The 23,748-nt window shown below is 36.9% G+C and overlaps 3 protein-coding genes across 3 annotated transcripts in view; 2 read left to right on the top strand and 1 right to left on the bottom strand.

The window, feature by feature from the left end:
* The window catches only part of PAS1 (FKBP-type peptidyl-prolyl cis-trans isomerase family protein), a 324,212-nt gene that overhangs the window by 199,935 nt on the left and 100,529 nt on the right, over window positions 1-23,748 (bottom strand). Inside the window, exon 7 of the mRNA XM_089825670.1 lies at window positions 4,019-4,077. Within this exon, the coding sequence (XP_089681796.1) occupies window positions 4,019-4,077 (59 nt within the window). The remainder of the gene's footprint in view (window positions 1-4,018; window positions 4,078-23,748) is intronic.
* LOC149562133 (uncharacterized) lies at window positions 15,439-16,555 on the top strand. The gene is made up of 3 exons (XM_089825669.1): window positions 15,439-15,667; window positions 15,783-15,935; window positions 16,077-16,555. Exons 1-3 carry the CDS (start codon window positions 15,454-15,456, stop codon window positions 16,502-16,504), a joined length of 795 nt encoding a protein of 264 aa, XP_089681795.1. The 5' UTR covers window positions 15,439-15,453; the 3' UTR covers window positions 16,505-16,555.
* LOC149562132 (uncharacterized) lies at window positions 16,606-17,926 on the top strand. Its single transcript, XM_089825668.1, has 2 exons — window positions 16,606-17,020; window positions 17,155-17,926. The coding sequence occupies exons 1-2, from the start codon at window positions 16,669-16,671 to the stop codon at window positions 17,733-17,735; spliced, it is 933 nt and encodes a 310-aa protein (XP_089681794.1). The 5' UTR covers window positions 16,606-16,668; the 3' UTR covers window positions 17,736-17,926.

Here is a 23,748-nt window from a genome sequence, read left to right as displayed (position 1 = left end):
TGATGGAAAAAATACAGCCACTGCTAAAGCTCCCACTGAAGCGTGATACCAAGCTCTCCAAGCATATGACACACCACCCTCCAAAACTGAAAATCATCCAGGTCCACACATCACATGGGTGAAACCAAGATCTCCACACTAAGGAAATTCACCATGCTTTAGGACTCCATAACTGACTATCCAAGTACTCAAATATCATCCATCCTCTCATCTCAAAGCAACCACACAAATGCACAAGTGACCACAAACAAGGTCAGCTAACAAGTCTGTACCAACACTGAATCAAATCTGGTGGATATAGACAGTCCACATCCAAGTTATCCCACTGCAATTAAATGGGCGGCCTACCCACCTGACTGCATAACTTGTAGATCCAATCATTGCAACATGCAAAACCCACTATCGCATTAGTGACATATACAAATGAGATCAAAGAGAATAATCGCATAGACAACATGACTCAAACACCAGATCAAGCACAAATCTGATTTGCCAATTATGTCCACATCAAACACCATAGTCCAGGAATCCAACAAAGCATCACCACAAAAATGCTGAGTGACTGATCACGTACCAACATCTCTATGCAGAGAAAGAAAAACACCTCCTCTCACCATGCACAAAGAATGCATGCATGTAGAACTACAACCATCTCATCTGGTACCACTCTAAAGGAACAAGAGTTCAGAAAATAGCTCTTCAGTAGATCTACAAAAAACCACAAGCTTTTTATTTCAACATGCAAAACTTGCAAAAACATTGTGTTTAAGAACACCCATGCACATCCACACCCACTTCTCATCTGGAAGACTCAAAGTCTGAAAAAAAATACCAAACAACTGAACCCAGAATCATGGATTATCATAGATGAACATCACCATAGATTTTTTAGGAAAATCTATAAACCCCTTGAATCCAACGAACAAGAAGCCAAGCCATGCATGTATAAACATCCAAGAGGAAAACATAGTACTGGAGCTTCAGGCCCACTTGTAGACCAATCCCACAACCACTACTAGTACATGCATCTGAGAGAGGGAGACTATCCAGAAGCTTCCAGATCATCCAACGATCAACTCCATAGTCTCAATGCATTCCAGGTAACAAAAGAGACACCTTCAAATACCCATGCATCAAAAGTTATTCTGCTGTCAACCAAGAGCTCCAGATCAATGTCATTTCAACAAGACCAGCTCTATTTTCTCTGCCTTCACCATCCTTCAAGAAATGTCTGCTGTCTCCTGAAAGAATAAATCAACTGCAAGACTTCCACTAATCAAAGGATTAATTATCAGTTAATTTCTTCAAAACAAACTTCTTCAAGCTCTGCAAGCTAAGAAATCTTAATAGAAGAAATACCCAGAACCAAAAACTCTGTGAATCCTCCCATGCAAACAACATGCAATTCACAAAAAATGGGCTCTAATACCAATTGAAGGGAAATGAGAGCATCCCAGAAATTCATCTGAGATTAGTATGCACATCTTGTATGCAATAGTTCCTTGTACAACATCTAATCAGCAAATACAAGTGCATACTACTATGCCATAAAAGTGGAAACAGACATAGTTGATTTCCCACGATTAAAACCTTAAAGGGAAGTGATTGCAATTTACCGATCTAAACAAAATTCAGCAGCATTACGACATACAGATTATTATTCTACAATCATAGAATTAGAAGAATAAGACAGAATAGAGAAAGAACACAGATATACGTGGGGAAAACCTTTCCAGGTAAAAAGCCATAAATATCAAATTCTTGAAATAGGCATAATCACGAACAATATCTTCCTTCTCATTAGTATTTTTCAATTCTCAAAATTGTGATCCATAGATCAAATTATATGATCTTTATGACTGTCTTAATCATCCTCAAGATTTCAGAGTTATATAGCAGAAAAATTTGGCCTCATGAATATGTCAGGTTACTTTAGTGGATACAGATCAAACTAGAAAGATATGTCAAGTCATTCAATTGCAAATGTTGTTGATTCTTTTGTCCACTTAGCTCAAATGGATGCCCAAAAAATTGAAAATTTGGGCTCCATCACAGGGGATGCAACGCACCACCACCTAGGCCTTGTACTTTCATCGGATATGAAGACAGTCTGAAGGCATACAGACTACAGATCTTAAGACACATGAGATCTTTGTGGCAAAGGATGTACATTTTGAGGAAAGTTCACCCATCTTATCCTCTAATCTTGTCTGCACATCATACATTGTGGAAACTGATAGTGACACTAGCGATGGTGCTTCAACAGATTCAGATACGTGGGGTTCTATCGACAATTGCAGCGAGAGGTCACAACACCAGCATACTCCACATGCATATATTGTTACAATGATAGGTCCAACAAAATAGGGTACACCCAGTCTTCCATCTCCAACACCAAAGGATGACTACATAGCAGATATTTCAAGTTTGTTTGTGGAGTCATATATAGCGAATTTGGGGGACATCATTGATGATATACATCTTCTCTTTGATGGAGAAGATCCTTCTTCAGTTGTTGTGAGGGCTCACTCTGACCCTCATGTTCATTCTCTAAATGATCAATCTTCACAGGTTGATGTGATTGTGGATACTTATGTATAGCAGTTGCAAGAGGCCTCTTTATCATTCAAGGAGACACTATGTTCTTTGAGACAAATTCTACATTCATCCTTGACAAGGACAATTGAACAGATTTCAGAGGTATCATTGATCATCGAGATTCTTTCCACACACAACAGAAGCATCTCACTTGTACCTAGGGTATTGTTTCTTTCAAAGGGAACGAACACTATTCAGCATTCCTGGATCAACTTCTACTTCGGAGCAGCTATCACTAATCGACACTCATCATTTGGGGGGGAGACTACCTTGTCTCTCTTCTTCTTCTCTCTTATGGGGGGACCTTTTCCCCTTTTGGGATAATGTTCTTCTCACATTTCTCTATTGTATATACTTGATGTATGTCGTAATGGGGGGGTCTTCATTACTCCATCCATCCATGCATCTAGTTTTTTTCATCTCTCTTTTTGGGAGAGGGTTTTTCCCATGAGGTTTTCCCTCTTTCTCCGCTTTATGAGAGATTGCATTTCATTATGTACATAGGTCCCTAACATGGCCTAGTAGCTGGGACCCATTATGCATTTCATCCTAGTTCTTGTGAACTTAAGTGCATTCCCCTAAGTTGCACTTAAGGGGGGTTGTTGGTGTAAATAAGTATTTAATATTTACGCTTTACTTAAGTTTAAATAGGTTAATGCATTATTTTATTATTTATTTAGGTGAGACACTTAGGAGTTTGCGTACTCTCATGAGTTGTCATGATGACAACACTAGAGTAAGCAACTCTAATTCACACATGGTGTTTACAACACTGGAGTTTGCATAATTAACTGAGTTGTCATGTAGACAACACACTTATTCGCACTCCCATTTTAGCACATATTGTCTACAACATTATTTTGCATGCTACACCATTGTAGGCTTATCCTCTCATCATCACACTTATTCCTGTGCTTAATTGAGGATAACCCATATCTGGTGGACATGTGCCTGGTTATATGACTTATCATGTTGCTGACTTCTATGTATTCTAGAAGCATTCCAAAGGCCTTTATATACAGGCAATCCTAGTGTACTTTTATCCATATTGAATAAATATATCATCATTTTGATCATACTCTTTTTGGTCTACTATTGTGCTTGTGCTTGAGTTCCTTTGTCTTGGGTGAATTTTGCCCTAAGACAAATTCTTATGCCAATCACACTATGTGATATTTCCTGTTACTCTCTTGCATGCACCTTGATGATGAATCATGGAGTGTGATTCAAAATGTTGATGTAAAACATTTGCACACAATCAAATCCAGAAATCTTAACCATTATGCTATAATCTAATTTTTAACCATAAGGCAAATGAAATAGGTCATATACCATCTCAAAATTATCCAAACAACCTTTATATGATTTAAAGATTAAAAACAAAAAAAGTTGAAGGGGTATATTATACCAGCATACTTACCAGGCTTCGACCTCATATGGCTCTCGAGCTGTTTCCCATCCTTCACCTTCAGACAAAACCTGATTATTGTAAACCCAACAGATTATAAATTTTACCAAGAAAATTTAATCCAGTATTAGATCTAAACAGTAATTCCATAACCTGCATAGATAACTAAATTAGTTGGCCCAGTTTTTTTCCTGGGTAATATCTCTTGTACAGTTACGAAGAATCAATGAAGAGCAATATTCATCTTCAATGAAGAGCAGTGTTCATCTTCAATGAAAACCAATGTTCATCTTCCAAATGCATTCCCACAATGTGCATCTTCAAAATTCAGAAAAAATTTTACACAGAGATTTATCTGTTTATTTTACCCTTCAAATATTTCTTTTTTATTGTTTGTAGCATAAATCTTAAATTAAAGAATGAATTAAAATTTCATTTTTATTGTGCCATCATTGTAAAAAGGTCCCTTTATTAAACAATAAACCAAGAAAAAAATGCTGCACTGAAATAAGGTGGCCCATAACTTGGAGGACGTATGCAAACATAGTTGTAAATCAGAGAAAGGGGTTTGTTCCTCCCAATTTTATTGTAGGCAAAATGATGTTCTTACTCACCATCACAAGAAAAATTAAAATTAAATTAAAAATAAAGAATTCATTAGAGTTTATCAGAGAAAAAAACAGCTTGGCATTCCAGCTGCTGCAAAGAGACCTTTTAGTATGTATAAATATGATAAGGAAAACTAGCACCACCATTCAAATCTACTAATGATATAAGAAGCTTTTGCTAGAAAACCTAACCTTTCTAGCATGTCCTGATGAAGCAAACGAAGCCTTCCATCCACAACTTAAGAGATGCAATCCAAGTTCTCAAATATCCAACAATTGCCTATTGAAACTCAGCAATTAAAATCTGTCATTCTCACTGCCAAGAAAATGATGTGCTGATTCTTCTTTCTGAGAAATCACGTAACCATCATTTGTCCCAGACCAGGTTTTCTCAGTTTAGCCTTTAAAACCACAACTTGAGAACAGTAGCCAACAAAGATGCCACCATTTTAAAAATGCTTTCTAAAGTCTTCAATGAATGCCTACTATACTTCATTATAAAATGTGATGTCCCAGACTAGGAATGTCTCCTCAGGATTTAAGATGTAAATAGAAATATTACATATTTCTTCACTGGAATAGTTTGTACAAGTATCTTGAATATGATGATTTCAATCCATAACCTTCAATTAGTACCCTGATGCCAAGTTCAATCTGTCTCCAGTATTAGGTAATAATTATGTGGATTCATTGGGGTTTTCTCCTTATATCCATGGACTCCCTTGTCAAACAATCGCTTACACACACAACTGGGTTGTAGTTTAAGTCTTTGATTTGAATTCGCATAAATAGGAGAATAATGCATAAGATTCCCACTTTAAAAAATCCAAAAATAACTTCAATTTAGTTTAGCAAAGAGCTTATTAATGATATAGATGCAAAGTATTCTGATAGAAAGTAATTTCTGATACAAATCTAAATATTGCTCCAGCAAAAAATCTGTTTGGAATTCTAATATGGATTCCCAAAAGGAAGATTGTCTGTGATAGTTATACAAGTTATCTGATGAGTTTTAGTTTACAATCGGTAGAAGAAGGAATGTAGTCACCAGTCCTTTATAAATCAGATCACCACATAGTAATGATATGTTATGTTCCCTTCTTGAGCCAGTAACATAGGATTAGTCATTAGCCATTAGTATTACAATCCCAGGGGCTAATTAAGGACTTCAGAGGGATGTTGTAGTGTCCTTGTTGTGGTTGTGAAATTGTGATGCTCCTTGTCAAGCTCTTTCCGACAAGCTCCTATAAATGGGAATCCAAGTTTATTTGCCATGTCCTTTCTAATGTTCGCAGTTGAGACTGTTAGCAACCACTTTGACATTACACTTCGGCTAAGATGCATTTTATAAACATTAAAAAATGGGGGGGAAGCAAAGATCAATATCGGTCTCTTATAGCTACTCCCTAGCAGCTTATGCACACATTATGGGGATTAATAAACATTCCCTTAAGCCAACGTCAAAGCTTCATTAAGCGGAGACTAAGCAAGAAATTAAAAGAACTCTTAGCCAAATGCCAACTTACGGAATCGAGGAGAGGGTGGTTGAAGTATGTGAACAGGCAGATGGGTAAGCAGGAAAAGAAAACAAATAGGAAGACAGATAGAGATTTGTGTTTACTGTAGCAGTGGATTTGTGAGACGTAATTCTTGCAAACTATCAGTCTCAAAGCCGTTAGATAACAGTCTTGGGACTCAGGGAATTCACAGAGAAACTCAATATAGTCGATGGTCATTAATAGAAAGCCCGAACATTGTAACTTGTTGGGATAAAAACGGCATGCTAGAAGTGTTACGAGTGTTCGGTGTGGGATGTGTATCACTGAATGCATGAAGCCTGGAGAGTATAATAGACAACGTAAGCTATGGCAGGTTGTTCATTGAAAACACATGGTCACCTTATTGCTGCCTAAATATATTCTGTGTTTATATCAAGCTGTGTTCACAGGGGATGATAAGAAGTGATGTTGCACACAACTGACTAGGAAGACACACAACAGTTCATAAACATAGTCCTGCTGGGTTGATTCACTTGCTGCCAATAATCACTGTGGAGTTTGACATGTCTGTCGAGTGGAGTCTGTAAACAAAATACACTGCTGTCAATTCTGGGGAGTGAGGATAATGCAGAGACCTTTTTATACATAGTGCTGGGTATATACTTGTTGCTGGTAACAACAGTGAACATCCCCAAATTGCAGAACAACAACAATGCCAAGTAGAATTGAAGGTGTAAGACTAATACACTGACATTGGTAGATTGACTGTAGCCATTTGCAGCTACTGGAGATTCCCTTGCACAATTAATCACAGTAAATCAGTCCCTACAGGTCTGTCAGATCATTTCTGTTTCTTACATTTGTAGTTACTTATGTGAATGAACAAGTGGAGTGTTTGGAAATGTTGAATTTTAAAATCTGCTGGGCATATTACTGGTAGTCTGCAATCTATATACATATTGTTGCTTGTCCAAAACAAAAAGCAAAAGCAGTGAGAACTCTTAAAGCATAACACAGTAGTCAGTAATTCCAGGGGAAGAAGATTTGAAATCAAACTATCAGCAAACAGGGGTAGGATATTTGAGTGTATCAGAGCTAAAAATCCTGCGATTCTGGTAAATAAAATATTGTATTGTACAAGCGATGATGTGACAGATTGCAGTGTGCAGCCCTTAACATGTCATTATAACTTGAGAAGAACTAGAGCTCGTTTAAATGCAGGATAAGAAGAACAAGAAAACCAGGAAGCTCAATTTGATATAGACGAACAAGTTATTGACGATATGGATGACAAGAATGCTAGGGAGCCCAGAGAGGAGAGATTTTTGCAGTTGCTAGATCCTTTTCTTTGTTTTTTAGTGTGCGCTTGTTGGTGTTTGGTCCTTTGGTTTTGCTCAAGACATGGCTTTCGGTTTCCCCTTCGATTTGATCTAACCTAAAGCTTAATTAGAGTTGTCAGTCAAGAGATATGGCTGTTTTAGTGCCCAAAAATTGGACCTTTTTTATGCAACAGCACAAATTAAAAATATCTGTTATATTTCTAATTGGACATTCACTTTTTGAAAAATATAACTTAAATTCATTTTTATGTTATGTTTTTTAGTTACTTTATCTTTAACATTTTCACTTAAAGTAACTATAGTGCACTCTATGTTATATTTTTAAGTTGAGTTTACCTTTTGATTTTTCGCTTAAGTGACTATATTAACTATATAGTTCAATCTAATTTTTAGCATTTAAATCAAATGCTCTAATATTAATTTTTCAATAGTATTTACATGTTATATTATTAATATAATATGTAAATATAATTTATGTCCCACTTAGGTAATATTTTAATGAATTTAAATTGACATGTGCTTATTAAATCACTTAAAGTCATCAAAAGTGGACATTTTATATGTCATTACATGCAAAATCCATCAAAAGTGAACCTTTTACATGTCATCGCATATAAAATTCAACTTAGAAACATAAATCCATCAAAAGTGGACCTTTTTCATGTCTTTGCATGTAAAAGTCATCAAAAGTGGATTTTTTTATGCCATTGCATATAACTCACTTGAAATATGCAATGACATCAAAAAGGTGAGTTTTATAACTTAAATATGCTATTGATCTAAAATATGAGCTTTCACTTAAAATATGCAATCACCCCAAAAGGGTGAGTTTTTAAGCTAAATGCATATTTTAAAACATGCATGCACTCCCAAAAGGTGTGTTTTGCACTATGGAGGGATTTTTAAAACATGCAATGACCATGAAATGGTGCGTGTGATTTGCATTTTGGCCTGTTTTTAATATATGAATTGCACACTCAAAGGTGTTTTTTGCACTAAAAGTTCATGTTCTTGCCCTCAAGAAACCCATTTTCGGAAGAACACATGCAAACAACCTCCAAAAACCCATTTTTGAAGATTGTGGGAGGTTTACTTCATGGTTTTTCATGAAATCTTCTCTATTAGGGTTGTCTTTGCCTAGCCATGGGTTTTCAAGCAATGAATATCAATTTATCTTGCTAAAAAAGTTTTTTCAAACTGCTTTGAAGGGCACATTTTTGGAAAAATCTTCAAAAAACTCCATTTTTGGCTCACGTTTTGGCCCAAACAGGAATCAATTTGGCATTTTAAGTGTTTTACATTGCATTGTGATACACATTTTGGTTGTTGGAAGCCAAAACGTTTTGATCTCTCTCCTTGAAGAATCACGTTTATGACCAAAAATGTCCCATGTGCATGCAACCAAAAACATTGGGATTTAAACCAAAGATAGGGCATGTTTTCAGCATCTACTACTAAAAACGCCTCATTTGTAGCCTTCTCCAATTCGACATAGCAAAGTTTGAAAGAGTCCAAGTGTTTTTGAAAAAAATTTCAACTTTGAAGCGTCTCTTTCCATCATTTTTGGCACTTAATCTTCATGTAAGTGGACTTTTTCTTTCTTGCTATTTAATTTGTGTTTATCTTGCTGATTTTATGCACATTATTTCTTGATGTTGCCACTTGTTGAAATTGATGCCATGAAAAGTGCATTCTTCCTTTAAAAATGATAAAATTGTTCATTTTCATGTTTTTGGTTTTTTCCTAAACTCCAAATTCGAATTTGCATGTTGAAGTGCTTTGCTTGTTGACATGTTTGAGTCATTTGCCAAAAGTACATTTTCTTTTGAAGTTTTTGTGTTTTGTGTGCTTGCTTTTCGGTTTTCTCCACTTTGGAAAAATTACAAGCTCCTTCCCAAGAACTTGTTCTTGCTTCATTTCATGCGAAAGCGTCATCACATTCCATTTCCACCTTCCACATCACAACATTTTGCATCTCATCGAACAAATGCGATTACACGTTTTCCATCTCATTCACCATCCGCACATGCAACCTCATTTTCCACTTCCATTTTCACTCATCTCATTTTCCATATCCACTCGCACGACACGATTACATGAAAAAGCTTTACGTGTAATTGCATCTCCAAAACCCTTTTTTGACTAAAAGTCACTTTTTGAAAAGTAAAAAAATGTCATGTGCATGTTTTCCCATGTAATTTGACTTTACCTTTCCTCAAAGATGACTATAAAGTTCACTTCACCTCAAGTCACATTGCATTTGTTCCTTCCATATGCACTTACTCCTCCATGAGAAAATATATGTTATTCCACTTCTCATGTCATTATGCATTTCATCTCATCCATCATCCGCACTTACATGTAAGCTCATTCTCCATCCGCATTCGCTTGTCATCTCACTTTCCATTCCTCATTACATGTTGCATTTACATGTAATCTATTTTCCGTGTAATGACATCTTGAAAGCCCAAGTCACTTTTTAAAAGTCAAGATACATGCATTCCCATGCATTCCACTTTCATGTTTCAAAGTATATCCATCCTTCCAAGTCTGACTTTGGCCCTTTCCATCCAAATACATATGCTTTCCAGTTCATTTCCAGCCATCACATGTGTTTCGTGAGTATCTAATCCATACTTCAAACATCCACTCCTCATGGATTCATCATTGTAACTAAAATCTCAAAGCTTTCATGAATTCAATCCCATTGAAACTTTCATGTTGCAGCAAGTCAAGATATGCCCGGATTTTAATGAAGAATGGAGACATCCAATAAAGAAGCCGTGCTTCGAATCAAAGAAGTGAGAATTCTTCTGATCTCCATTTTTCCAACGGTGGTCTAAGAACCCGAGTTCGTGAGGGAATGCGCCAAGCACTTTGTTTCAAAAAAAAGGAAAAATAAAAGGAAGTTGTAGATGTTTGTCAAAAACTTGTTCTGAGTTTACATCCAAACACCATCAAGAAGGTTTTCAAAGTGTGAGAGATTTCAGTTTGTGCTGATCTACAAGGGAGAACTCACGACAACTTGAGCAAGAAAAGCTTGATCACATTAAGTTTTCAAATGACAATAGTCAATTCATCAAAGAGAGTCAGAGGCTGTCAAAAGACACAACATCATGGTTATCAAGATGAATGCAGTGGCACAAAATACAAGAACTCCCAATCCTATCATCATCTGGGAATACATTGCCAAGTACAAGGCTCTTTAGAACAATCCCTAGGAATGTTTCAATTCTCTTCCATCTTTCTTCTTCTTCCCTGTTTGTAGGTGGAGAGGATGAATTGCATGAAAGGATGTAATTACATGTAATTCAAGTTGCATATGTAGTTGAATGCAACCCAATAATTTCTCTTTTAGTTAGACCAAGTCAAAGTTGGTTGAGTTGCTCCCACTTTTTCCTCCACTTTTTTCTCAACTCTTTTGCCTATATAAAAGAGTGCCCCCTCATTGTAAAAATCATCTTTTGTTGTATGCAAGAAAGCTCTGCCACATTTGTGCAAAGCATAACTTTGATTGTGTAGTACAAATTTGAAAGAAAAATGAATAAAAGAAGCAATTGAATTCAAAGCTTTGACTGGAAGCAATTATGATAGAGCAAATTAGAAGTTTTGACTGTAATTTGTGCTTATTGTCTTTGATTCATGTTATTATTGCGTGTTCAATAATAGAGTATAATAATTTAAGAAGAAATCGGAGATGAAGCTTTGACTAGGAGCGGTTGTGGCAATACATAGACTAGGAGCTTTGACTGTAGCATGTATTACCATCTCAAATTCACGAAAAACAGTTAGAATTCCCAACTTCTGGAAGTCTTTGTGCCATATTAGTAAAGCTTATTCATATAGAATTACAACCGGACTTAGAGCCAAATCGGTACACTTTCAACTAGCCTTTGAGTTAGTGTTGGTTCTGTTGGTTATCAAAATGACTAGTTAGAAACCTACGAGCCTTGCCTACTCGATGTTAAGTATCTAACTAATTTTGGCCAACGTAATAGGATTAAATCCTCTACTCTTTAGGTTTCGCTGGACCAGGGCCTATTTACCTAATTCAAAACTCAGATGCAAGATGTATTATAGCGGATTGCAAAACAAATTCCTTCAACTGGCAAGTGTTAACGAAAACTTCTAGATTTGTGATATATAACTTCAAATTTGGATTGCTTATTAGAATTGTATTTTGCTGGAAGAAAAAAGTTAAAATGATTTGTTTAATCAAAAAATCTTTAAAGAAAGAAGATGGAAAAATGCCAGCATTCAATTCCTATAATCTTGAACAAATTTATGATCAGTGTCAAATTCTAATTGGGTAATAGAGTCAAACATATATTTTTTACATACAACTTTATGACATTGATGATGTAACTTTTGCTAAAAATTTACTAATTATGATGCCACAAATCGTTATATTTTAGAGTATTTCAGATTAGTCTATTATGCTTTAACCATTAACGGACACAATAGATACAAATAACAAGAAAGAACTTATATCCTATGCTATTTGTATTTGTCAAATCTGAATAACAATAAACAACTTAGTGTGAATATCAAATTAGTAAATTATAAACAAATAAATGATCAACACCATAAAGGACGAACTATATGCATTCCAACTCTAAAAACAATTGAAATCCTTACTGATTTTATTGCTAAATAAATTGTATTGAAGACACTCAGCTTCCTGATGCTCTATTCAGCACAATCTGATCCACACAATGCCTGAATTGGTGCTCAAAAAATTACAATCTTCTTTGCTTAGTTCACAGATCAAACTCCTCCTTTAAAAAAAATTTAAAAAAATCAAATATATATGCTTGACAATGACAAACTCTCTTTCAAAAATATATCCCTTTGGATTTACATCTTATAATATATATAGATTATGAATGGTCATGTTTTGAAAGGTTGTGTTTTTTAGGAAGAGTTGTGTTCTAATGTCACAACCTTTCAAAACTAATACCAAACCGCTAATCTTTGTGAAGTAATCAAAATATAAACACTCTTTAGCTGGCGGTTTTAATTATTATTTGTCTTCATCGGGCCCCTATAACCTTCATTCCACTGAGTTTGCAAATGATCTTCGGCTTTTTTCCTCATACGCATTTACGCTGGTGTTGATGTCCAATTTGTCTCCTAAACCGCTTGTCATTTCGTGAGCATTTGTTCAAGCATGTATCTGACATCTTGCTTGACTTTCAACCCACGAATGCTCAACGTCCATTATTCCATGCGAATCATCATTAACCAAATCTGTCTGTCGAGATTCCTTTATATGCCTGCGACTTGCACCAGACGTTTGCCATTGATAGCCCCTTACGCATATTCCTGCAAATAAAGACGAAATTGTATACATTAGTAATTGAACTCAAATAAATAGAACTTGCTGCTCGCAGACTTTAGCATCTGATCCAACAATCAAATCTCATGCTGGTTGCTTGCTACGAATATCATCCCATGAATCATGTGTCACGTCCGCTCATTTCCATGCACCTATAAACGATTTTCATTCATGCCTCGACCTTAGCGGCATCTAAAAGCTCTCACGCTCAAGCTTTTCACAACATTCCTCCTCCCATTGACCTTTCTCGAGTATGCCTTGCGTGCTTTTGTTCAAAAGCTTCTACATATGTCGCGGCTCGTGGCATCTTCATCAACGCGGAAATCATCTTTTCCCAACTCCTATTAACAAATGTTTCACTGGGTCTTTTGATCTTCAGGAAAGATGAATATCTCTTTCACTGTTGCTTGCACATAAAGCCACCAAAATGGGAGGGTAGATCCATTTCATAACTGAAGCTTGAGATAAGAAACTGCGATTTTGCATTCATTTTTCTATGTTTTCATTAATTCTTTAGTGCCATCTTGTACTGAATTGCATTTACAAAGTGCTCTCACAGACCATAGATAATTTTGCACATGCTATATTGCCTTCTAAGAGGAACTTTATCAACAATACAAGGGCCATCCAGACTACTCCTTTATCCAATTGAAATCTAGTTATTCCCAATATCAGCATGTTAACCTAATCATTGAATAATCCAGTGCACTAATTGACTGATGATTCTTGACTCCTGCAGGTTCTGGTATGTGATTTATTTTATGTTAGAGTGCCTTTACATTCTTTCAAGGTGATCCAGATTTGACCTCTGCTCTTGCAACAACAGATTGAAAGTTGAGAGAAAGCTCTTTCCTGATTATTCTTTTTACAAATATTTCAAGGAAATTAAACCTCAGTATGATATTAGCCTCATAACACAACTTTGTTACTCATGATCTTGGACTATACCTCAAAACACCACTTTCTATTATATTGCCTGAAATCCCCATCAAAAAAGTGAAGTTCATTGTCCACTTCCTAGTCTATGCTCATCAGTATGATTGTCAAGACATATATTATGTCCAGACAGATCTGAGAAAATCTTTTCCACCAGCTAATCCAGATGAAATAAATCTCAAGAAGCTGCCCAAAAACTTCGAGTTCTACCAGGTTTATCGCTGTCATCATTTACAACTTTAGATAGAAGCATAGTTCCAAAAATCGCCATGAAATCGCCGAAATCGCCGAAATCGCGATAAGATTCATGGCTCCCGATTTTTTTGGAATCGGAAATCGCTGGTGGCGATTTTTTCTTGTGAATCGCCTGAATCGCCAAAATCGGCGATTCATGGCAAAAATCGCCAAAATCGCCATCGTGAATCTCCAGAAATCGGCCGCGGCAGCAAGGATAGAAAGTTCAATTTTTTAAAAAAAACACATGTTTTATTTGCTTTCTAAGTTGACTTTCCTCTTTGTTATAACCCTAAAGAGCCTTCTATTTGTTTAGTATGAGTAGAAGAGAGGAAGAGAGAGAGAAGAAGAGAAAAGAGAATCCATAGGTTTCCAACCGGCAAGAAGGAAGAGCACCAAAGAGATCAGAAGTCCATTTGGGGAGGCCATAAATTGCATTGGGAGCATTAAGGAGTCAATATCAACACTCTTCAACTCATTTGCAAGAGGTAAGTGTTGGTTTTTTTTTTGCATGTTAGTGTAGTATGCATTTTTTGTTAAATTTTTTTAGTGTTCATTTGCAAATCTTGAATGTTTTTTATTTTTAGTTTTACTAAATTGCAAACTAGGGTTTGTTGTTTTGTAGTTTTTGTTTATTAGTTGCAAACTTTGATTTTTTACATGAATTTTTTTATTGCAGCAGCCCTTTGCTTTCATTTTCCAATTTCCACAATGGGTAAAAAAGATGAATGCTGGAAATATAATGAAGAGTTTCCTGGGAGAACCAAATATCAAACAAAATGTATATTTTGCAAAGAAAAAATAAATTCGGGAGGTATCTATAGATTGAAATACCACATTGCTGGCATACCTGGCCATGATGTCACAGTTTGCACTCAACAAACCGCTGAGGCAAAACGCTCTTGTTTAGTGGCATTAGAAAAAATTAAACAAGACAAGTTGACTAAGAAAATGCAACTTGAAGGGTTAAGAGGTATTGGCTCCCGTGCTCCCACATCCGCAACCGCATCTACATCTGCAAGTGCATCTGCATCAGCTTCCGCATCCGTAGGTTGTGTTGGGGAGGGTTCTTCTAGGCCTCCTTTTCATCCTAGTGCTAGTGCTCATGTGAGTGTTAGTGGTAGTCGGTCTCATACTGAGACAGAGTCCAACACCAACCTATTGCGGCCTAGAGTGCGGAAAAGCAGAATGGATAGTTACTTTGTGCCCCGCACTACTCCTGGCTCCCAACCCACGCTTGAGGGCATGGGTTTGAACAAGGAGATTCATGATGCTGCCAGAAAAGAGATTTGCAAATTCTGGTACTTTTGCAACATTCCATTTATTGCAGCCAGGTAATTGATTCTTTTTTCTTTGTTATCTTCAAAGTTAAAGTTAAAAGTAAAAGTAAAACTTTAATTATATCTACTTGTTTTATGATTTTAGTTTTTGACATCTAAATTTCTAATCAATATCATTATCTATTTGTGACAGGACTCCTTATTGGCAGAACATGATAGATGCAGTTACCATTTGTGGTCCAGGGTTTAAAGCCCCAACTGAGGCTGAGTTGAGTGGATACCTCCTGGAGGAAATGGTTGAGGATATGAGGCATGAGCTTGAGGACAACCGAAAGGAGTGGATCGAAAAGGGTTGCACCATCATGACTGATGGTTGGACAGATAGGAGGGGAAGAACACTCCTCAATTTTCTTGTATCCTGTGGAGGTGATTGATCATTCTACTTTCCTACATACATAATTTTGAATCGTGATTGACTATTTCAAATTTTGATTTGTTGATTGCTAATAGTAATTATAATTCGTTGTTTTGTTACTTGTAGGATATACCATGTTCCTCAAATCCATTGATGCTTCTGCTCATGTAAAAAACGTCACATACTTATGTGAGGTTATTGAGGAAGTTATAGCAGAGGTGGGGGAACAACATGTGGTGCAAGTGGTGATGGATAATGCAGCAAGTTATGTTGCTGCAGGTAAACTTTTAACTTTTTAAGTTTTGAAAATAAATTTATTTGAATTTTGAACTTTTTCTAATTCTAACTTAGAATTTCTAAGTTTCCTAAGTTCTAACATGTTTGAAATTTGAATTTCTAATTATCTTAAAATTGTTGTAGGCAAACTTTTGATGGAGAGGCACCCCACCATATTTTGGTCCCCTTGTGCAGCACACTGCCTTGACCTCATGTTGGAGGAAATTGGCAAACTTGAGTGGGTCAAGTCATGTGTGGAAAGGGCAAAAAACATATGTAAGTTTATTTATAATCATTCATTTGTCCTTAGCACAATGAGGAAGTACACAGGAGACAAAGAGTTAGCTCGTCCAGGGATCACGAGGTTTGCCTCGAATTTCATCACCTTGCAGTCCTTGTTGACATCAAGGGATGATTTGAGGAGCATGTTTGTTGGGCGGGAGTGGATTTCATCTTCCTATGCTATGACCACTGCAGGGATAGATGTGGTGGATTGCATATTTGATGATGATGGTTTTTGGAAACCTGCTAGAGAAATACTTAAGGTAATTTTATTGCAATTTAACATTTAATATTTTACAGTTTACTATGCTAATTGTTTAATGATTTAGTTTTACCTTATATTATTGAATTATTCTATGTTTAAGTTTTGACTCAAATTTTTGTTTTACTTTATATGTAGGCCACTAAGCCTCTTGTATCTCTCCTACGAACTGCTGATGGGGAGAAGCCCTCTATGGGCTACATATATGAGGGCATGGATAGGGCCAAGGAGGCCATTAGAGCTCAGTATGCAGGAGTGCAGGAGAAGTATGCCCCTATTTGGGACATCATTGATAGGAGATGGCAGAATCAGCTCCACAGACCCATCCATGCAGCAGCTTACTTTTTGAATTCGGCATTTCGTTTCCGTCCTGACTTCAAGGCGGATGAGGAGGTTCTCACCGGATTATATACAGTGATCCAGAGGTTGAGTACTGATGAGGATAGCAGTGCTGCAATTATTGAGCTTGATAAGTTCAATAATAAAGAAGGGCCACTTTTCTCTAGCAGGGTAGCCATAGATGCTCGGGAAACAATACAGCCAGGTAAAAATTAAATAATATATTCAATGTTCATGAATCTAGATTCTAAACTTAAAGTTGATTATGTAATTTTAGAGTTAACTTGTAATTTTTAATTTGTAAATGAGACTAATTATTTTTATTTTCCCTTATTTCAGATAGATGGTGGCAAATGTTTGGGGCCACAACCCCAAAACTTCAAAAAATTGCCATTCGTATTCTGAGTCAGCCAAGCAGCGCTTCTGGATGTGAGCGCAGTTGGTCCATGTTCGAGCACATCCACTCGAAGAGGAGAAACAGGTTGACAGTGCAGAGGTTGAATGATCTTGTCTTCGTTCATTACAACCTCCGTCTTAGGATCAGACAGATTTTGGGCACTGACTCCTCTCCGATCATTCTGGAGGAGATTGATCCAGAATCAGAGTGGCTCACAGAGGTTGTAGATCCAGTCTTCACTGAGGAAGACCGTGCGTGGATTGACCAGGTGGATATAGAGGCTGAGGCAGCTAGAGCACGTTCTTCAGGCATTGGTAGACGCACACGTGCACGCACAGACACAGGCCCTAGCGACATTCGTGAGCCCATCTTATATGCAGGAGATATGGCTCGACAGTCCTCTAGGACCTACATTAGACGCCTTGCTACTAGGCAGACTGGATACTCAGAGGCTGAGGCTGAGGCTGTAGCCGAGCTTGAGGATGATGTTGAGGATGATGATGACTATGAGCCTGAGGCTTGAGCTGGAGCCTTGTTTTTATATTTTGTTTACAGATATTGATACTGAATCATTGATAGACATATGTTTCAAAGTTTCAAACTTTCATGGATCTTCATCTTAGATTCTTACATAAATTTATGATTTGATGTCTTATGGATCATCTTACATACATTCTATGATTTAAATCATTATGATCATTTGATTTCTATTTACTTCAGCTAGCCTACAATTTACATTTTAGAATCTTAGATAACATAGTTACGTATGTGATGGATTTTATGTTTCATGTTTATGTATGTTCAGTTTTAACTTCTATTTGATGATGTTATAGTGTGCTTAAGTTATATTCAATAAAGGGTGCATGAAATAAGTTTTAAATTGTTAAAATCTTTAAATTTAAAGGGTTTTTTCAAATTTGCCGATTCATCGCCGATTCATTGCCGATTCACGATTCGATTCGGCCTTGCCGATTCCGATCCGATTCCGATTCACATTTCTTTGGATAGAAGTGTAGTTTGAGGTTTCATCTTGCCCATTACTTGCTCCATGAGTAAGTGGATTCTTTCTTGAAAGCTAAGAGGAAAGAATTTTGGTAACACCCCTTACAAAGTCTCTCAACTTCTTGCTTACCTTGATTTGATCCAAGGAACGGTGAGAAGGGGGAGCCTTCCCTTCAAGGTAGGAGAGACTATGTCTCACACGCTGTAACTAATCATCCTATTTTGCGACTGAATTCTTACCCAAAACTGTAGGTTGCAAAATATCCACCCAACATGGTGGACATTATGGAGTGAATAATATAGGTAATAATGGCGAGCAAAATGGGCAAATGGTGGAGGAGCACAGGTGGAAGACATTTTCTTAAGGCACCTAGACTAGCGAGAACAATATGTTCAAGACCCATTGTACCTATTTTTAAACCTAGATTTCCGGGTCAGCATGGACGAGAGCCCTAGATTACTGAGTTGTAGGCTCAGTTTAGGAGAGATTGGGAAGCTAGTGGAGAGGAATTTTAGGCTCCCACAACTCTTAAGGAATACATCGATGTGAGGCTGAAACATATGCCATGGACAGGTGGTAGGGGGCAGCACCTTGATTTGCAAAAGGATGTTAGTAAACTTTCTTTACCTTACTTTGATGGATCCATAAAGACGACTGCCAGGGCATGGATACAAAATGTAGACATGTATTTTCAGCTAAACCAAATATTGGAACAAGAGGCCATTACATATACAAGCACTACATTTGGATAGTCTAGCACATGAGTGGTGGCATCATGCTATGGTCACTATGGGCCACAACCAGATTACTTCCTATATTGATTTTACAGAGATGTTGATAGAAAGTTTTGACAACGACCTTAAATCACATTTTAAGAAACTAGCTCAACTTAATCAGTGGAGTTCAATAGACGCTTTCATTACAGAGTTTCAAAGACTTGGTTTTTGTCACGGATATCTCTTAGAGGACGTTATTGGTGTTACTCATGGATGAACTTGTCGAGCCTCTAAAGGAATGGATTAAGGGTCTAAGCCAGCCACATTACTAGAAGCCTATAAAAAGGCTAGGGACATGGAGCCTTCAATAAGCTTCATTATGAGGGATCCACTTAAAAAAAGGATAAGGATAAGAAGATTTTCAGAAAGACCCACCTATGAATGAAATAAAAAGGTTGGGTACTGATTAACTTAATGAATTAAGAAGGAAGAAATTATGCTTTCATTGTAGAGAACCTTGGGATGTTTCACACAAGTGCCCTGTAAAGGCGATGGCAACCCAAATAGAATATTTCCCAACAGAGGAATTAGTTTATGAGGATGATGAAACACAATCTGATTTATAGGGCAGCGATGAGGTAAAACCCATAGGAGATGAATCAAGTACGTCTCGCAAGTGATGACAAAGCAATAACCTTCAGAGTGAGAAACCTAGTACAGAGGCAGTGAGTTACTACCTTGGTTGATACAAGTGCCATGCATAATTTTGTATCGAAGAGATTAATTAAGACAAAAGGACTTTAAACTGAGGAGTATGAGGGTTTTAAAGTGATACTAGCCAGTGGATACAAGCTACATAGCACTCATGTGATTATTGACTTGCACTTGCTAATGGGCAACTACAACATGGTTCAGGAATTATTTATTGTTAATATGGAGGATTAGGATTGTATTCTTGGGTTGGATGAAGCCGCTTCATGGGTTCACTTTCAACTTGGACAAAATGGACTTGAAATTTGAACATAAGGATAGAAAAGTAGTAATTAGAGCACTATCAGATGTCTGACTTAAAGTGGTGTCACTTAGGCGGATGGAGAGATTGATACAACATGATCAGGTGCAGTGGGCAGAAGGGATAGTGTTGATGCCAAAGGATAGTACATAGCAGAAGCATGATTATCCCCAACAGATACATAGCTTCTGACCAAACACTCTAAAGCATTTCAGGATATACCACCATCCAAGCCACCAAATAGGGGTATGGAGCATGTGATTGAGCTCGAGGAGGGAGTTAAAATTATTACTTCCTAGAAGCATTCAAAAAATTATAAAGATGAAATTGTTAAGCCAATTAAGGAGCTAATTGAGATGGGACACATTAGACCTACTAAGAGCCCATTCGCTTCAGCGGCAGTTTCAGTAAAAAAAGATGGGATTTTTCAGATGTGCATTGACTACAAGGAATTGAATAAGAGGAAAATTAAGATCAAGTACCCAATTCCACATATAGATGAGCTAACCGATAGAGTTACACAGAGCCTCTTACTTTTCCAAAATAGATTTGAGATCGAGCTACTTGTTGGTTCCCAAAACCGCAGATTGGAAATCCAAGAGCTTGCCACTTCTCCAACAGGATTCCACTATTAGTTCTAGCCAACGAACAAGAATCGCCTTGATTCCCTGCACTTTAGGCTCTGCTTCACCCAAGCGGGTAGACCTTCACCTCAAATGTTGACTACTTGGTTAAAGGTTTTTCTATAGTGATTTTAAGCTTTGGAGTTCTCCCGCTAGCGAGGTCTTTGAACTCGACTAATATGGAGTTGTGTGATGGTTTAAAATGAATGTTTTGTATAAGGTTTTTAAAAATGGATTTGAGGTTTGTAAGAAGGAAGTTATAGATTTTATGACTTCAAATATAAATCCAATACATCAATGATAAAAAGACTAGTGCTTTAGCTTATTCGGGCAACATAGTCAATGACAATGAAGATTATAATGTAGAATTTTATAATGTTCTATGCACATAAACTATAAATAGGTTAACAATCAAGACACAACGGATCAAATATATATACGCAATTCTAAACTAGTCCACATTGCCCTTTAACTCCTAAGCTCGGGGAGACAGAGAGGACACAGATTCAAAAACAATTAAATATTTTACAAAATCTAGGACGATCGAGTTTAATATGACATAGATGACCTTGTCCACTTATCTAGCCAAAATTGTTTACAAATTTATTTTTTAATGATGATAAAGGACGAATCAACTGCAGATTAAATCTCCATGCCTTCAATAAAAGTAAACAAAGGGCCTTTTATTTTATTATTAAAATATAATTTTTATATTTTATATTACAAAGTCATATTGTGCTCCTTATCCTTCGTACAATTGAATATATAAATATTTCTTGTGGAATATCGAATTTGTCTTTTATTTCATCTAACTTCCCCTATTTATCTTAGAGATGTGACCTTTTAAATGAAAAGTCATAGATATATCTCACCTTTTCTAAAGTAATTGCACCTTTTACATTATTATTTACTTGTCTTTTAACTTTACACCAACAACAACACTGTCATGATATGCAACTTACTTTGGCATAAGTGGATAGTTTTCTCAAATCTCTAGCATCATTAATAGAGGCCCTATTTTTGGAAATTAGGGCTCCATCACTACCATCAAATACAAGTTAAGGAGGATGACATAGAGAAAACGGGTTTTTGGTGTCATTATGGGCATTTCGAGTTCTTAGTCATGTCTTTTGGCTTGACAAACATGCCAACTAACTTTAGTCATGAATGAACAGGATATTCAAGGATCATTTGAGGAGATTTGTGTTGAGTTTCTGTTATGACATCCTTATCTAAAGCAAGATTTTGAAGGAGCATCTAAAACATGTTGATATTGTTTTGAGCATTCTAGAGTGGGAGTTCTTGTATGCTAAAATGTCTAAATGTGAATTTGGGATGAATGAGTTCTTATATTTGAGTCACACCATTAGAATTGAAGGTGTTTGTGTGCATCTGGAGAAAATCCAGGCTATTATGGATTGGTTGCCACCCAGGATTCTTTAACAACTTAGAGAATTCATGGGACTACGTGAATTTTATGGCCACTTTATGAAGGGTTATTCATAGTCTATAACTCCTCTCACAAATTTGACTCGAAAGGATGTATTCAAGTGGACAGATAGATCACAGCAATGTTTTGACAGGTTTAAAGTGTTGATGAGCACTCGCCCAATTCTAGCCACTCCAGATTTTCACAAACCACTCGAATTACATTGTGATGCTTCAAAAGAGAGGGTTGGAGCAATTTTGATACGGGATAAGCACCTTATTACATTTCAGAGTAGCAAACTAAGAGGTAATGGGAGGAGTTACAACATTTGTGATAAGGAAACGTTAATCATTATGCATGTGTTGGCTAAATTCAGCCAATACTTGGTGGGCAACAAATTCACAGTTAAAACATATTACACTAGTGAAATATTTCCTTGGGCAGAAAGAATTAAATGATAGACAACAAAAATAGATCAACAAACTACAGGCTTATGACATTGACATAGTTTTCATCAAAGGGAAGGAAAACATAATTGTTGATGCTTTGTCTCCTTGACCTCAATGGTGTGCCTTGGGAGCTATATTGGATGAGTGGAGGGAGTTAATTTTCGCGGAGTATGCGGAAGGACAAGTGGGCTACGAGCATCATTGATGGTACTAAACAACATGAGGGGTATTAGGTGGTGAATGATTTGATCATGCATAAAGGTCGTATATTGGTGGTACCTAGATCTTCTATTAACTAGAGGATTTTGAGAGCATTCCATGACAAACCTATGATAGGTCATCATGGATAGTTCAAAACATACAAGCAAGTAAGAGAGCACTTCATATAAAAGGGGTTCAAAACAAATGTAAACAACAAGTGAGGAAGTGCACAATTTGCTAGCAGAATAAACATGGGCACTCTTTTCCAGGTGGGTTGTTGCAGCCTTTGCTCGTTCCAAAGAAGAAATGGGACAGTGTACCAATGGACTTTATCACAGGCTTTCCTAAGGTCCAAGGCAAGGATTGGATTTATGTAGTGGTAGATCACCTGATGTAGATCGCTCACTACTTCGCCATAGCATCCACATATACAGCAATACATATAGTAGAGTTGTTCTTTAGGGAGGTATTCAAGTTGCATGTGTTGCCTCGTATTATTGTCAATTACGGCTATGTGGTACAAAGCTTACACTAAGCACTAGCTACCACCCCCAAACCAATGGTCGAACTAAGATAGTGAATAAATTGGTCGAGAGATATCTTTGTAACTATATAGCAGGGCAATAAAAGGAATAGGTGAGGTGGTTGCATCTTGGCGAGTACTGCTACAACACAACATACCATATGTCCATCAAGATGACACCATTCATGGCTCTATATGATTAGGATGCTCCAAATTACTTAGATTTTATTTTCAGTGTCAACAGAGTGCCTAGTGCCAAAGATCTGTTGCAAGAGAATTAGGATATCATGAGATCTTTGAGGGAAAATGCAGAAGCCACAAAACTAGCAAAAAGAGTATGCAGATTAGTGCAGATTTGAGCAATCATTTGAGGTGGAAGACATGGTTTACATTGTGCTACAGCCCTATAGACAGTCCCCTCTCAAGAGGAGCGGAGCGAAGACGCTAAAACTATGTTATTATGGGTCTTTCAAAGTGAGCAAGAAGGCTGGAGTGGTGGCTTATGAGTTGGATCTACCAAAAGATAGCAAGATGTTAGAATATATGGTCCACTGATATAACTAGGAGGGGGGGGGCGGGG

Source organism: Cupressus sempervirens, chromosome 4 (assembly GCF_028749045.1).
Source record: "Cupressus sempervirens isolate cs-2001-9-10 chromosome 4, ASM2874904v1, whole genome shotgun sequence".
Taxonomy (NCBI): domain Eukaryota; kingdom Viridiplantae; phylum Streptophyta; class Pinopsida; order Cupressales; family Cupressaceae; genus Cupressus; species Cupressus sempervirens.
The sequence above is the reverse complement of the archived record's forward strand: the minus strand, read 5'-3'. Positions and strand labels throughout refer to the sequence as shown.

Excerpts from the sequence above, each read along its gene's own strand:
- LOC149562133 (XM_089825669.1), top strand. The coding sequence starts at position 15,454 with ATGATAGATGCAGTTACCATTTGTGGTCCAGGGTTTAAAGCCCCAACT. Across the intron at positions 15,668-15,782 it reads TTTTCTTGTATCCTGTGGAG|GATATACCATGTTCCTCAAA; the intron begins GTGATTGATCAT and ends TGTTACTTGTAG. Across the intron at positions 15,936-16,076 it reads AGCAAGTTATGTTGCTGCAG|GCAAACTTTTGATGGAGAGG; the intron begins GTAAACTTTTAA and ends AAATTGTTGTAG.
- LOC149562132 (XM_089825668.1), top strand. The coding sequence starts at position 16,669 with ATGGGCTACATATATGAGGGCATGGATAGGGCCAAGGAGGCCATTAGA. Across the intron at positions 17,021-17,154 it reads TCGGGAAACAATACAGCCAG|ATAGATGGTGGCAAATGTTT; the intron begins GTAAAAATTAAA and ends CCCTTATTTCAG.